The sequence below is a fragment of the Parambassis ranga genome, chromosome 1 (assembly GCF_900634625.1).
Source record: "Parambassis ranga chromosome 1, fParRan2.1, whole genome shotgun sequence".
Lineage (NCBI taxonomy): Eukaryota > Metazoa > Chordata > Actinopteri > Ambassidae > Parambassis > Parambassis ranga.
Window position 1 is genome coordinate 12606672 of NC_041022.1, and position 13050 is coordinate 12619721.

The following is a 13050-nucleotide window of genomic DNA, read 5'->3' on the forward strand; positions in this document are numbered from 1 at the left end:
ATATATACTTAAAACATGACAGGTCTGTGGCTGAGATGTGACAGCGTGGCTTTAAGTGAAAAGTCCTGCTTCAGATTTTTAGCATTTTTTCATTCCTGTTTGATACTATAATGTTTATTATGAGAGTGAAAGCTCAGGCTGAGTAAGACAGTCTTTATTTACTGTAGTCACTCATTCTGTTATAAATAAAAGGCACAATCTGTTGAATGAGAGTGCAGAGAACAGTAAAGACGTGGGAGCATTTTATAACACAGCAGACCTGAGGAGTAAAAAAAATGTAAAATATTTATTGATTGTCAATATATTTGTTAAATATATTCAAGGGGAGTTCTAGCTTCATGTGCAAATAAAAGAGCTTTAAAAAAACATGCTCAGACGATGTAGCTTTATTATAAGCCCCATAAAGAAGCTGAGTGGCTTTAATTTCCACAGGGCGTCTTCAGAGTAGATTGTTAAATTTATAAACCTTTATTTATAAATCTGTTTCTCTTCTCGTTTCAGACTAAAACTACCTCCTGGGTGTGTACTGTCATACAATGCAGACTGGCTGCTTATATTTGGTAAACAGAGCTTTGCACCCAGACAATGTCTGAGGGAGGAAGGTTGTGTGACAGTAAATGAAACTCCTGTCCTGCTGTAGAGTCATGTAGAGAACTGCATGCATTACTACCATCATGACTAGGTTAATTAAAATAAAACCTGCTGAAAGGCACATGTAATCCAATCAAAGCTTCTTTTTGTGTATTTTAATTCCTCTCTCCATTCCTGCCTTCAGGAGCCAAAGTTTCATTTCACTTGCATGAAAATGTGTTACCATCAAAGTGGAACTGGTGCTGAACAGAACAGGAGGCTCCTGCAGCTCAGAATGAACTGCATCACCGACTAAATCGCTTCTTAATGTCCCATATTCAGGAGAAGTCATTTTGCTGTGCATAATGAAGCGGCAAGTCTGTGAGAGTGGTCCAAAAACAAGCACAGGGCACACCGTTCACACCCTGGATTATTACGAACAGAAAAGTTTATTTAGAAAATAAACGAACAGATAAATACATCTGAAACAGCTTGTGTGAAATAAAATGAGCCCATGTGAAGATGAAGGACGTTTTTACGCTGTGGTTTGGGTTGAAGGGGAGGAACCTGATGCTGTTTGGCTCTTGACTTTTCAGTGAGTGAAAAAATTTGAAAGTTTATGGGTGGGGCTTGTCAAGGGAAAGAGACGGAATGGAGAGGGAAAACAGAGTGATGTGTGTGCTGTGATTTCAGAGCTGGGTGGGTCTACTGTATTTCACATTCCCAAATAACTTCCCGCGTCGTGCGTCAAAGCGCTTTCAGGTAATGTTTATCCATATTGTTACTCTTTGTGTTCTGGATCATACTGTGTGAAACTGTTTATTTTTTCACATGATGTGTGTGATGTTTCTGTCTGTAGAGAGTGTAACAGAGTATTGAAGCGCTCTGAGGGTTTATATGACTGAGCGCAAAAAGCGTAAAAAGGAGGCGCGCCTGGACATTTGTAAAGATAAACACTGATAAACATCCAACAGTGTTTTTATTTAGATATTAAAGTTAGAAGTGAACTTATTGTTGTTTTCTGTCGTCGTACTCGCGCTCTTTTTAAAGTTGTTGACTATAGTGAGAGGCCTGTGTGTGTAACGGAGCAGCACCCATTAGGGAATGCCCTAACACCGACTAAACAAATGCGCCTTTCTTGTCGACGGAAACAGTCGAAGGCAGTGAAAAGAGAGTCGTTAAGAAAACGGATGAGGGTTTAACAGGCGCTAAAATGGATGTTAAACCATAAAATGGGTCTTTTTTTAAAAATGATGAGTTTACTAGTGAAGCATTTGACGTGGAAAAATAATTTATTATGTGTGAGCAGGGAGCTGTGATGTCTGACACCAAGTGTGCCTTTTTCAGAAATGTGTCCCTGAGACCTGTTGGGCGTGTTTGGGCTTGTATGCAGCGGCTTTCTATCACTATTCTTTCCTTTCTCTTTGAGACACTATTTGGGACTCTCTCTCTCTCTCTCTCTCTCTCTCTGTGTGTGTGTGTGATTTGATACTCTCTGCTGTACAAGCCTGTGTTACATAAGTCTGTGCGTGGAAAATAAATAATAGTGTGTATCCTTCCTCATTCTCCCTGTTATCAGCTTTTACAAGGCCACAATGTTGATGCTGGCTGGAATCGTCGTTCTGCACATTACCACTGTCATCCTGCTTCTGGTGGCCACAATTGATAATGTAAGAGGATCATTTTCTTTTGTTTTCTCCTTTAACAACCGGCTCAACCCAGAGGAAGAACTGAAGGGTGTATTTTGTTCTATATGAATCCTTGCCAACAACAGGCTCCTACTCATTGTTTTATACTGCACCTCAAGCTGCAGTGACAGACAGTAGCTCGGCCAGGCATACTCAAATACCCAGGAGTTTGGTGTCAGAATATGTTTCTGTTGATGAAGATTCTCAGTCATCCAGGTCATCATACGTAGAGAAGATTGAAGCAAGGCGTCTGGTTCAGAACTGATGAAGCTGCTTGGATGAGCAGCGAAACGTCTTCTAGAAAACTCTACAAGTCCAGACGCCTTGCTTCAATCTTCTCTAAATATGTTTCTGCAAATCCACAGACCTACACAGACAAATGCTTACAGAATAATACAAAAGCTGCCCACACTGATACCTGCATATACACATAAAGCTGTATGACTTCACCTGCATCTTAATGTGTCTTCAGGCCTGGTGGGTCACAGATACAGTGTCAACTGACCTGTGGGGAAGGTGGGAGTGGGCAAACTCTGTCTGGCATTTCACCAACCTGAGAAACTACCCAGAGGGTAAAACTTTTATTTTTCACTTTTACTGTATGAAACTTTTTGAAGCACGTTCATTGTCACTAAGCCTTCACTCTGCCTGTTTTGTTGTAGACTACCTGCAGGCGGTGCAGGCCACTGCAGTGCTGGCCTGTGTTTTTACCATCCTGGCCTTGTTTGTGTTTGTGGCTCAGCTGTTCACCCTGCCCAAAGGCCAGAGGTTCACCTTCACCGGCATTTTACAGCTAATTGCCTGTAAGTAACCCTGAGTCAAACATCTGACCTGCTGCTATAAGAATTATTGATTTATATGATTGTTTCTGTGGAGGATGTGTGTTAAATGTTTGAGTAACTGAGGGCAGCGAATATAATATAAAGGGCTTGTTTATGTCTAATTTATGAAGAGAAAATTAAAGGGTGGGAAGGAAAGGGTGTGTCTTTCACTGTGGCGATGCAAAGTTCATAAGCATGTTTGCATCCCAAACAAATGACAGGTGATACAATATGTGAGGGGATGTCAAAACAAGGAGACACATGCACCATAATCCTTCTAGACATTTAAAATGAAGGTTTTTTTTAACATGTTCAATCCAGATTATAGCACATTGGGGAGATTTTACTGTGTTTTGTACAGTCTACTCTTAATCTACAAAGAAAAGCCCACACTTCTGTGTGGAAGCATGACTACTTAGCATTATAACAGACTGATTTATATCAGCAAATATTTGGATATGTGCAAATATCACAATGCCAAGCTTTTCCAGATGGTTGAAGGACACAAAAATCCCCTAAAAATCTGAATCCTTGCAGTTCTTAACCACAGCACTGCTGTAACACTAGGTGTCGTTTGGTAACAGTAAATTAATGCTAGTGTTGCTTCCTCTGTTCATGTCATGTAACTAGGTTACAGGTTTTTATTCTATCATCCATACATGCTGTCTTCATTCACGTGTGATAGAACGGGTCTTGTTGGGGCAGGTCGTATAAAGACTGATAATAATGGGCAGATGGTGAAAACCCTGCAGGAAGAGCAGTCTGGGAGACAGTGGTTTCTGGACTGTGTCAGACCAGGATAAGATTACTGGACATTTAACATGTTTTCTGTTCATTTGCAATGTAATTGAACCCCTTCTATCAAATTTCTGGTAGTTATACTGACTTTGGGTGGGACATGACAGATGAGTGAGGGAAACACCTGTTTGCCTTAAGATCTCCTGCTGATGGTTAATTGTGGATCTTCTCGGCATGCACAGGACTCTAAAACTTCATGTACTTCTGACAAGTTTTAACTTCCTCGTCTTACTTTGTGACCATATTTCCCTCTTTTCACATGCAGGCCTGTGTATAATGATAGCAGCATCCATCTACACAGCCGAGCTTCATGCCAACGAAAAGGAGAAACAGTACGGACACTCCTATATCCTGGCATGGATCTCTTTCGTCTTCACCTTTCTCTTAGCAATCACCTACCTCATCCTTCGGAAGAAGAGTGAGTGAGAGGCTGGAGAGAAGGAGGTTCAGGGCTCGTGTTCCTCTGAACAGGGAGATTAAAGAATAGGATTTATTTCAAAGTCGGACAAATTGAAGACCATCAGCAGTTAGGAACATGAGGGAAAAAGTTCAAATGCTAAAAAAAAGAGCCATTTGTTTCTGTTTTGAATATTAAATTGAACGTAACACATGCAGACATAAAAGGCTGCAATTGACCATTTTATTCAGAGGTGGGACAGGATGAGGAGTCGGGATAAGATGTGCACAACACTTAAAAAAATGACTTCATAGCAGTATAGCCAGTGAGAAAACATTCATTATTTCCACGTCTTTAAAGTAGTAGTTGCAGTAAGGTTAGGTTTTTCATTGTTTTCCTGGGAGACAATCATGACAACATTTATGTCTGTGACAAATATGAAGCTTCAACCAACTGTTGGTTAGTGAAGCTCCAAAACTCACATGACAGAATATTTGCTTATTTTGTCTTTACTTGAATTCATACGTGTCCATCTTTATGCTAAGCTAATTAGTGGTATCTTTCATTTGACTTGAGTTTATTCCAAAATTAAATATTCAGATTTCTGTGGCCTGCAGTGCTGTTTATCCACTAAGACTGTTTTGATTGAGTTTGGTGATATCAGCTGTAATATTGGGTTGAGACGCGATTATGAGGTGAACTGTCTTAAACTGTTGTTAAAAGAATCTAAAGTTAGGTTGTAAGGAGTGTTTACCTCAGTGAAAACCCCCTTTTGTTATTGTCATTCAGTGTAGTCCTGTTGTGAGGCCAACAGTTACTACTGCAGGTTTCCAGAGCCGAGTAGTGAAAACATATCTGTATTTGAGGAGCAAGCCTTCACACTACAAGTAGTTTTTAATCCTTTAGCCTTATTTTACAACTGAAGTATAGTGTATCCTTTTTAATCTCTGTACATTGTAATCATTATATTTTTGTAGCATTTTGTATGACTGTTTTTTTAACCGTTTGTTTTTGTCTGTAGTTGGCTGCTATCATAAGGAAAGTACATGCATTTGTACAAGTGAACATAAAGTGAACCAGGGATGGAGGACGATAGTGTTTCATGTCACCATATCACAGAACTATGCAATAGAAGGTTTTGTTTGTAATTACATTGGGATTTAAGCCATGACATTTATTAATAAAACAAATTATAACACAAGACGTGTGTTTTATCTATCATACAGCATAAATACACATGACGTGTAGCCTTTAGTTGAAGAAGAACACAAAAGAAATTAAATTAAGAAACACATCACAGTAACTAAAGGCCATTAGCACAAAATCTGCTGGATTATTTTAGATTTTTTTTTGTATATTTTGCACAATTCTTTGAATGAAAGTTACAACACTGAAGTTTTGAAAACAACCCTTCTACAGGTCTTACAACAGACCCAGTCAGAAACAGGAATGTTCCATTATATAAAGCGTCGTTCCCAGAGGAAGTGAGTAAAATCTGGGCTGCACTAAATGCCTTGACCAGACGGTGTTATGCGCTCCTGCACCACCAGGTGGAGAAGATGATTCTGCTCAGCAGTCAGAAACGGCCTAAAAAGAGGAAATATATGCAAACATGATCAATGTGGAAAATTAAAAATACATAGACATGATCGTCATTTAATGATGGAAATTAAGATTTTTGGATAATCACCATAGTTCAGTCTGAAGAGACTTGAGGGACTCTGTGTCTTTCTCCTGACACGCCATCTGCAAAACACATTCGCTGTTACAAACTAATAAAAACCTAACTGCAGATTCAGACGACCCTGTCAAGGCCTCCCTGATCTGTTGTTGAACTTTATTCTTTCATCGTAGGGATAAAGCCTTCTTGTCAAGAATGAAAATATATTATTTAGAAAGTTATGTAAATGATTACAATATTTATTAAGCACATTGTACTGAGAGAAGAAAACTTTACACCACTGCCAATACTGCAACTAGAAAAGAACCCCCTAAGGAGAGTCCACCACATTCATCATTGTCATGTGAAGGCCATGGAGACCATAATTTTTCCCTGTAGGAAGCAGGAAGTATCAGGAAATCCTGTGAACTGAAGTGTGTTTGGATGATGAAACTCACCACCACTGACTGCAGAAGGAGGAAAACATTCTCAGGCAGGAAGGTCACTGAAGGAGAGGACAAGATCTGTGCTTACACACTTCAAATATGTGTTACTCACAACATGTACGACACATTCTTTGAATTCCCAACAAGAAGAGAGATACAATTCACATACTTTGCTCTAAATTAATTAAACTTTTACCTTGGCTGTGAGGATCAAAGGACTCCCATGCATATCTCTCCAGTGTCTGTGCATGTTCTGGTAACAATTTCTGAGGTGGAGGCTGCACAGAAAAACACCAAGGTTGGTGTTCAAAACACTTCAACATATTTTCTATACAAACAGCCTGCTAGAGCTTTACTTGTTTTTCTTTGAGCTCTTCTGCTTTTTGATGCATCTTGCTGCATTGTGTAAACAAATACAATAAATTTATTCAATCAATTCAGTCTAATATTAATATTATTTATAGTTAAAAGCATCATTTAATAAGTAAATACTGGTGTGGATCAGATTTGGATCAGAATAGTATGAACATGCAGTGGAAAATAAATCACACCAAAGTCACACCAAAAATGCCTGTAGCTAGCTAAAAACATTAGCCACCATGTCTTTATTCATAAAATTGTTGCACATACCTCTAGCAACATCAGCAGCAGGACTCTGGATATCTCACATTTGGCCACAATGTCCAAAAATGCACCTTTTCCAAGAAAAGGTGTATAGAAAATAGTCATTTTTTCATGTTATCAGATCAAACACATAATGACTTACTAATGACTTATTAATGACTAATACATTTTTGAGATATTCGATGCAGCGTCCATTCATAACATATTTTTACAGGATCCAGTTAACATGTTATCTTTACATAAAACTTTCATCTAAGTCTCACCGACAGGAGTGGTGGTTCCTGGTAGTTGCAGTCCTTTCTCCTGGCACATTAGCTGCATCTCTGTAAACACTGATAAAGCACCATCATAGTCACCTTAAAAAAAACACACACACACACAACAGTTATGTACGCAACAGAAAATGTACAGTAGCAGCTCGATAATCAGGTCTGAATAGACAGACTGAACTCACGGGTAAGAACTTTACATGTGGCCATTTCTCCCATTGACAGCAGGGCTTCAATGGGCGTCTGTGTCTGTAACTCGGCAGCTCTCTGATAATGAACGATGGCCTCTCCTGGTCTGTTCATCTCCTATTGACGAAGGCAGTGGAGTGGAAATTTGTAGCCATATGAATTACATTAATGTTAAAAACCAAAATCAAGGTCATGTATCTTATGGGACAGATGAAGCTCTGATCTTAAGTTCTACCTTGAGTGCGTTGCCAAGTTCCAAACACAAGCTGGCTGCCATCACAGGCTGATTCATCTCGATGTACACCTGTAATTCATATTTACATCAGTGTTTAGGAATGTAATCCATATTCTCTACCTCCACTCTCGTCTCTTCACATACTGCACACTGAATAGATTACCACCTTTGTTTCCAAGATATTTTCAGACCACAGGTGCTGTGTCAGATGTCACACACAACACATGTAATCAGACGCTAGGAACAATAGCGTACCTTGATGGCAAAACTGTAGCAGTTGAGAGCAGCTTGCAGGTGCTCGTCAAAGCCTGGTGCCTGCAGGGCCCTGTTCTCCTTCTCAGATGAGAGAAAGAGGCGGGCAGCATCAGTTAATGCCAGGGCCTCTCCTGGAGCGTTAAAGAGAGTCTGCTCACACCTGCAGTTGAGAAATCAAAGATGTGAATCAACAACGTCTGCACCATTGTCATCTCTGATTGCATAACTGATATAGTCTCGGGCTAGTTAGGACCATTAAGATTAAGATTAACACAGTAGCAGTGAAAAATAAGATACGGTATAGAGTAAACCACCATAATATAAATAAATACATTAGTTATTAGTTAGAGAGTAGAGTTAGAAAACATATTTGACTACCAGAAAGGAATCAGGAATCAACATTATGTTCTTGATCACCATTTAGCCAGTCTGAGAAAAACTAAACTGTATGATGTAGCAACAGTAGTAATGTATATGAACACTATAATTGTGTTCCCTCACCGAGCCATGGCTAGGTTACAGAAGGCAGCATACTGAAGGCAGTCCTGCTGCTTCAGCTCTTTGGCCAACTGACCTGAAAGCACAAGGCATAATAGGCAGGTTATGTGAAACAAACATATTGAGAAGCATTAATATGGACATTTGACTGTGTCCTGTGTGTCTTACCAAACTGCTCACTCGCTTCAGCTACATTGGGCTTCCGGAGAAAACGCCTGAAGCAAACATACGGTCATTTAACTACAGAGTACATAGGAGTTTCGTGGTTTAAGTTTATCTAAATTACATTAGGTACCATTCGTTTAACAAAGCCTAATAATGTTACGGTGCTAAGTATATGAATGAACTCGTACTTCGCTAGTTTTCATAGCTCTAGATAGTAGCTGCTTATCGTTAGCTATCAAACAAACCAGCGACTTAGCATTTACTGTTCATGCCTGGAGTAAATCGTTATAACTACCATCTGAATTAAACACTGCAGGAGATATCTATACCAACGTATAATGCATATTCTTATATTTCAATGACAGCAATGACACTAGCAAACTGAGCGATTAACCCTAGCTTAGCTTATTAGCGTTAGCAGTGTAACGTATCGCTGTAGCATCAGAGCAAAGTAACGTAACGATCATCTTGATAATGATCAATTTTCGATTTCGTCCAATGTAAATAAAAGCCTTACTTTTTCAGTTTATTTGACACAGCTCGGTATCTCGCCAAAAAATCACCCTCTGCAGCCATGATAACGATAACAACAAAACCCAAACAAACCCGGAAGTCTAAATGACAGCAGCGTTGGTATTGGCTCGTAAATGTCATACCTCACGATTTTATTGGTGCGCTTGATGCGTGTCATAAACGGGAAAACCCAAATAAGGAGGTATCACGGAAATGCAGAAATTGCTTTAATAAACATTATACAGCTTTGCAATTATTTAAAAGCTATGATCTTTGGCTAAATATTATTAAAACACATTTCATAAAGATAGACGAAGCAGCATATGGTCATACATATAATTTAACTTTTTAACAGTGTATACAGAGTAATTTATCTTTGATCAATTTAAGAATTAAGATACTAAGATTCTAAGAATCTAAGATAATAATCCAGTAGAATAATATATAAGAATAAATATAATGTATAATTATTAAGTGACTACATTTGAATGACAATGCTTCTAAACATATAGGCTACTGTATAATGTAGCCTACTTACAATTTCAAAGTTTTACATTGTGGTTTTGTTACTTTTGCTCAATGAAAGAGTCAAAATAAATGTTCTATAACTACTACAGATGACAACAAAGCAACAGATACATTTCTCAGCCACTAATTTGTAGGAACAAGTTCAGAATCAGAAATCAGAAGTTCTCATAAACACATTCGAATACACCTTCATCCTTGTTTTCTGTGGTTTGTGCAACCTGTGGAGGAGAAAAGAAAGGTGAATAATCACATGGTACATCTTAACACTGCATTTATTTTCACAAAAGTTTACAAACCGTTTGTTTGATCTCCTTTTTCTTGTGTTTAACTTTCTTTTGTTCCTGTTCCCCATTTGCAGCTGAGCGGTCCAGCACATGATAGATGGAACCCGGCCGAGGCTCTAGACTCTGAGGGAATTTCATGTCAGTGTTCAAGAAATATCAAATGTGATTTACAGCAAATATTACATGGTAGAATGACAGCGTGTCTAGTGAGTTGAAGGGACGCTTACTGCATAGAAGGACGTAGACTGATCTGCTATCACAGCCGTGTTATCCTCCATCTCTTGTTCCTTCCTCACTTTTCTGGTCTGCCCTGGATTTTTGCTGCTTTCAGCACATTTAATAATCTTTTCTTTCTAGAAGATGGTAAAAAAAATCAATGTAGTAGTAAATCACAGATAATTATTTCTCAGAAGAAGGTGAGAGTGAACTGAGAGGGTTGTACTGTAGTTACAGCTTTAGATGGTCACACATGAAAAACACAGAATTCATCTTCTAAATCCACTTTGTCCTGTAGTACAGGGTCACAAGGTCATCTTGACAATGTTAAATGTTATTTTTCATTACATCTAGCAGGGAGTGTGTAAGTGGAAAATATCCACCATTACCCAATTCACATGGTGATAAATTCAAAAACCTTGTTTGATGAAACACGATGGATTAGACTTTCTGTTTGCACTTTCTACTTGCAGTAAAGGCATCAGAGCTCAGAGTCACTCAAATGCCACAGTAACACACAGCTAAACTCATACATTGCAACTAGCTGTTTCTTAACTCCTGCTAAGCAATCTTACCCAATCTCCTCTGAAGACATACACTGAGCCAACCACACTGAACAACAGCAGCACACCAGTGATGATTGCCATTATGTATTCTGTGTGGTCAACAGGCGCCTTGTAGCCTTCATCTGAAACACACACACACACACAGGCAGAGAGAGAGAGAGAAGTTAAAGTCGGTCCTCATCCACAGAGGGGAAAAGTTTGATCTGTTTTGCATGTGTTTTAATAAAACTGTTGACATTTACAATGTACCCAGTCTGGTGTCTGTGTGGAGCGGTTATATGTTAATGATACAAAGAGAATGGTGAGCTGCACCAAAGTGATCCTCCTTCTCATTAGTTCTATTGTGAAAATATGGAACAAAAAGGGACCTGAATCTGCTCTGCATGCATCAGTTGTGTCCATCCTTCTTCACTCACCTCTGACCCAAACAAACCAGTACACTTTAGCTGTTTTATACTGGCAGTAGTAATCTCCTGATAAATTCAGCTTTTTCAGCTGCAGCATCAGTGTAGTGTTCGGATAGCTGTTTGTAGGGATGTCACAGTGGAATATCTGCCTGTGGGAAGGACCGGAGCACTTGAGGACATCTGCAGTTTGGTTGACTGGCTGTGTCAGTGTCCCACTAATGTTGAGATCTTCTCCCTTGAATGTCACAAACAGTGTGTTGTCCAGGATTATTTCTGCAAAGGGACATAATGATAATAACGAGAACATTTTAGACATTCAATAATCTAAACTGAGCAACAGATGTACTGATAAGAAGTTATTATTTCCATTTAATATGATACTAACACACACTTTCTGCTAACAATTACATTGAAGGTTCAGGAAGTTCTCTCAGCTGAGCAGCTGATTGTACATTAGGAACATAATTCAAAGGGCTTACTTGGTGCATCCTCTCCTGAACAGACAGACGGGACAAAAATGACAAATATCCAAGTCAACATGATAAAAAGACCGCAGATCTGCTGAGACTCCATGATGTGACTTGCTGGTTTGTTGGGTGTGTTTTTAGTCCTTTTCAGTGTGTGTTTCTATGTGGTGAATAAGCTGCAATGTTTCCTGTTCTTGCAAAACTACTTCCTCAAATGTTTTCTGGACACTAAAGGGGCCAGCAGCTACGTTTGATGCATGAAAAAAACACCCGAAAAACATTACACAACACAAGAAGACCCTCGAGTCCCTAACTGGAGTTTGTATTGGAGGATTTTTGGTCACAGAATGGTGTTACGTCAGCATCTGGAAGCAAAGTGCAATGTTGGCTTTCCTCCACAGTGAGACAGTATTGGCAAACTAACAGTGTGAGTGTACACATTGTCATGTGGTTTTCGAAAGGCAGAGGGAAAGAAAGACTCAAGAGAGAGAGAGAGTCTCTGTGTGTGTATCTGTGTGTGTGTTGCTGGAATTCAGCTAAAGGTGACAAATTGCCTGTTGTTAATGTGAACCAGCTGTGGATGGTGGTGTGACTTCTTCACTGCCATAACTCTCTGTGCTGAAACGTTCTCTGCAGATGTTAGAGTGCAGCGGTTACTGTTACTAAACCCCCATTTGTCTGTCTGTTTTTCTTCCTCCTCAGCTGTCTCTTCCACCTGACTTTTTGTGTTGTGTGTTTTTTTTCTTTACCATTTTTCTCTCTGGCCAATTCTGACCTCACTTTAGCCACAGAATAAAAACAGACAGAGCTGGAATAACATCTGGATGCCGGTCAATAAAGAATAATTCATTCCATTTTCCTTCCCGTCTGCGACACTTCTTATCTCCCCTCCATCCTGAGGAGTAAAGCATACAAATCCCTTTACTTATTGTAAAAACACAGACACCTCCACATTGAAAGAGACACAGCACAGAGGAGAACTTTAAATATTAAGCTAAAGTGAAAGCATAACACAATTTTGTAACTATGATGAACTGTAGTCACAGTGTTCTCTTTCTGTTTGAAGGCAGGAAGAAAACATGGTGGGAAACATTTTGTTTCAACCTATTTTAATCTCATTATATTTAGCATTAAAGTACTGTGTATGACTACCTTGGGCGGCACAGCGGTGTAGTGGTTAGCACCAGTTTCCTCTGGGTGCTCTGGCTTCCCCACACACATCAAAGACGTGCATGTTAGGTTAACTGAGGACCCTAAACTGGCGTGTGAGTAAACAAAGCCTGTTCACAAAATGGATGGATGGATTTATTTACTCATATATTAGCTTCGAAATATCAGAAGAATTCCTTTTTTTATACCTGAGGGGAAATTTGTTTAACGTATGAAGTATAAAAATGTATCTAAAATAAAAGCGTGCATGGTCTGACATTGTCAGCTGCAGCAGAAGAACTCCC

General features: G+C 39.2%; 3 protein-coding genes across 3 annotated transcripts; 1 reads left to right on the plus strand and 2 right to left on the minus strand.

The window, feature by feature from the left end:
- Positions 1 to 1197: 1197 nt before the first annotated feature.
- On the plus strand, positions 1198 to 5475 carry LOC114436002 (epithelial membrane protein 1). The gene is made up of 5 exons (XM_028406027.1): positions 1198 to 1332; positions 2150 to 2240; positions 2731 to 2830; positions 2921 to 3061; positions 4143 to 5475. Exons 2-5 carry the CDS (start codon positions 2166 to 2168, stop codon positions 4301 to 4303), a joined length of 477 nt encoding a protein of 158 aa, XP_028261828.1. The 5' UTR covers positions 1198 to 1332; positions 2150 to 2165; the 3' UTR covers positions 4304 to 5475.
- Positions 5291 to 9230, minus strand: f8a (coagulation factor VIII associated). Its single transcript, XM_028405822.1, has 12 exons — positions 9133 to 9230; positions 8619 to 8665; positions 8454 to 8526; positions 7953 to 8112; positions 7698 to 7766; positions 7459 to 7579; positions 7268 to 7360; positions 7011 to 7075; positions 6577 to 6658; positions 6393 to 6439; positions 5965 to 6020; positions 5291 to 5861 (listed from the first exon to the last, which is right to left on the minus strand). The coding sequence occupies exons 1-12, from the start codon at positions 9189 to 9191 to the stop codon at positions 5780 to 5782; spliced, it is 954 nt and encodes a 317-aa protein (XP_028261623.1). The 5' UTR covers positions 9192 to 9230; the 3' UTR covers positions 5291 to 5779.
- A 338-nt stretch (positions 9231 to 9568) lies between these two features.
- nfam1 (NFAT activating protein with ITAM motif 1) lies at positions 9569 to 11905 on the minus strand. The gene is made up of 6 exons (XM_028405889.1): positions 11609 to 11905; positions 11139 to 11402; positions 10732 to 10844; positions 10168 to 10293; positions 9953 to 10063; positions 9569 to 9874 (listed from the first exon to the last, which is right to left on the minus strand). The coding sequence occupies exons 1-6, from the start codon at positions 11700 to 11702 to the stop codon at positions 9812 to 9814; spliced, it is 771 nt and encodes a 256-aa protein (XP_028261690.1). The 5' UTR covers positions 11703 to 11905; the 3' UTR covers positions 9569 to 9811.
- Positions 11906 to 13050: the final 1145 nt, after the last annotated feature.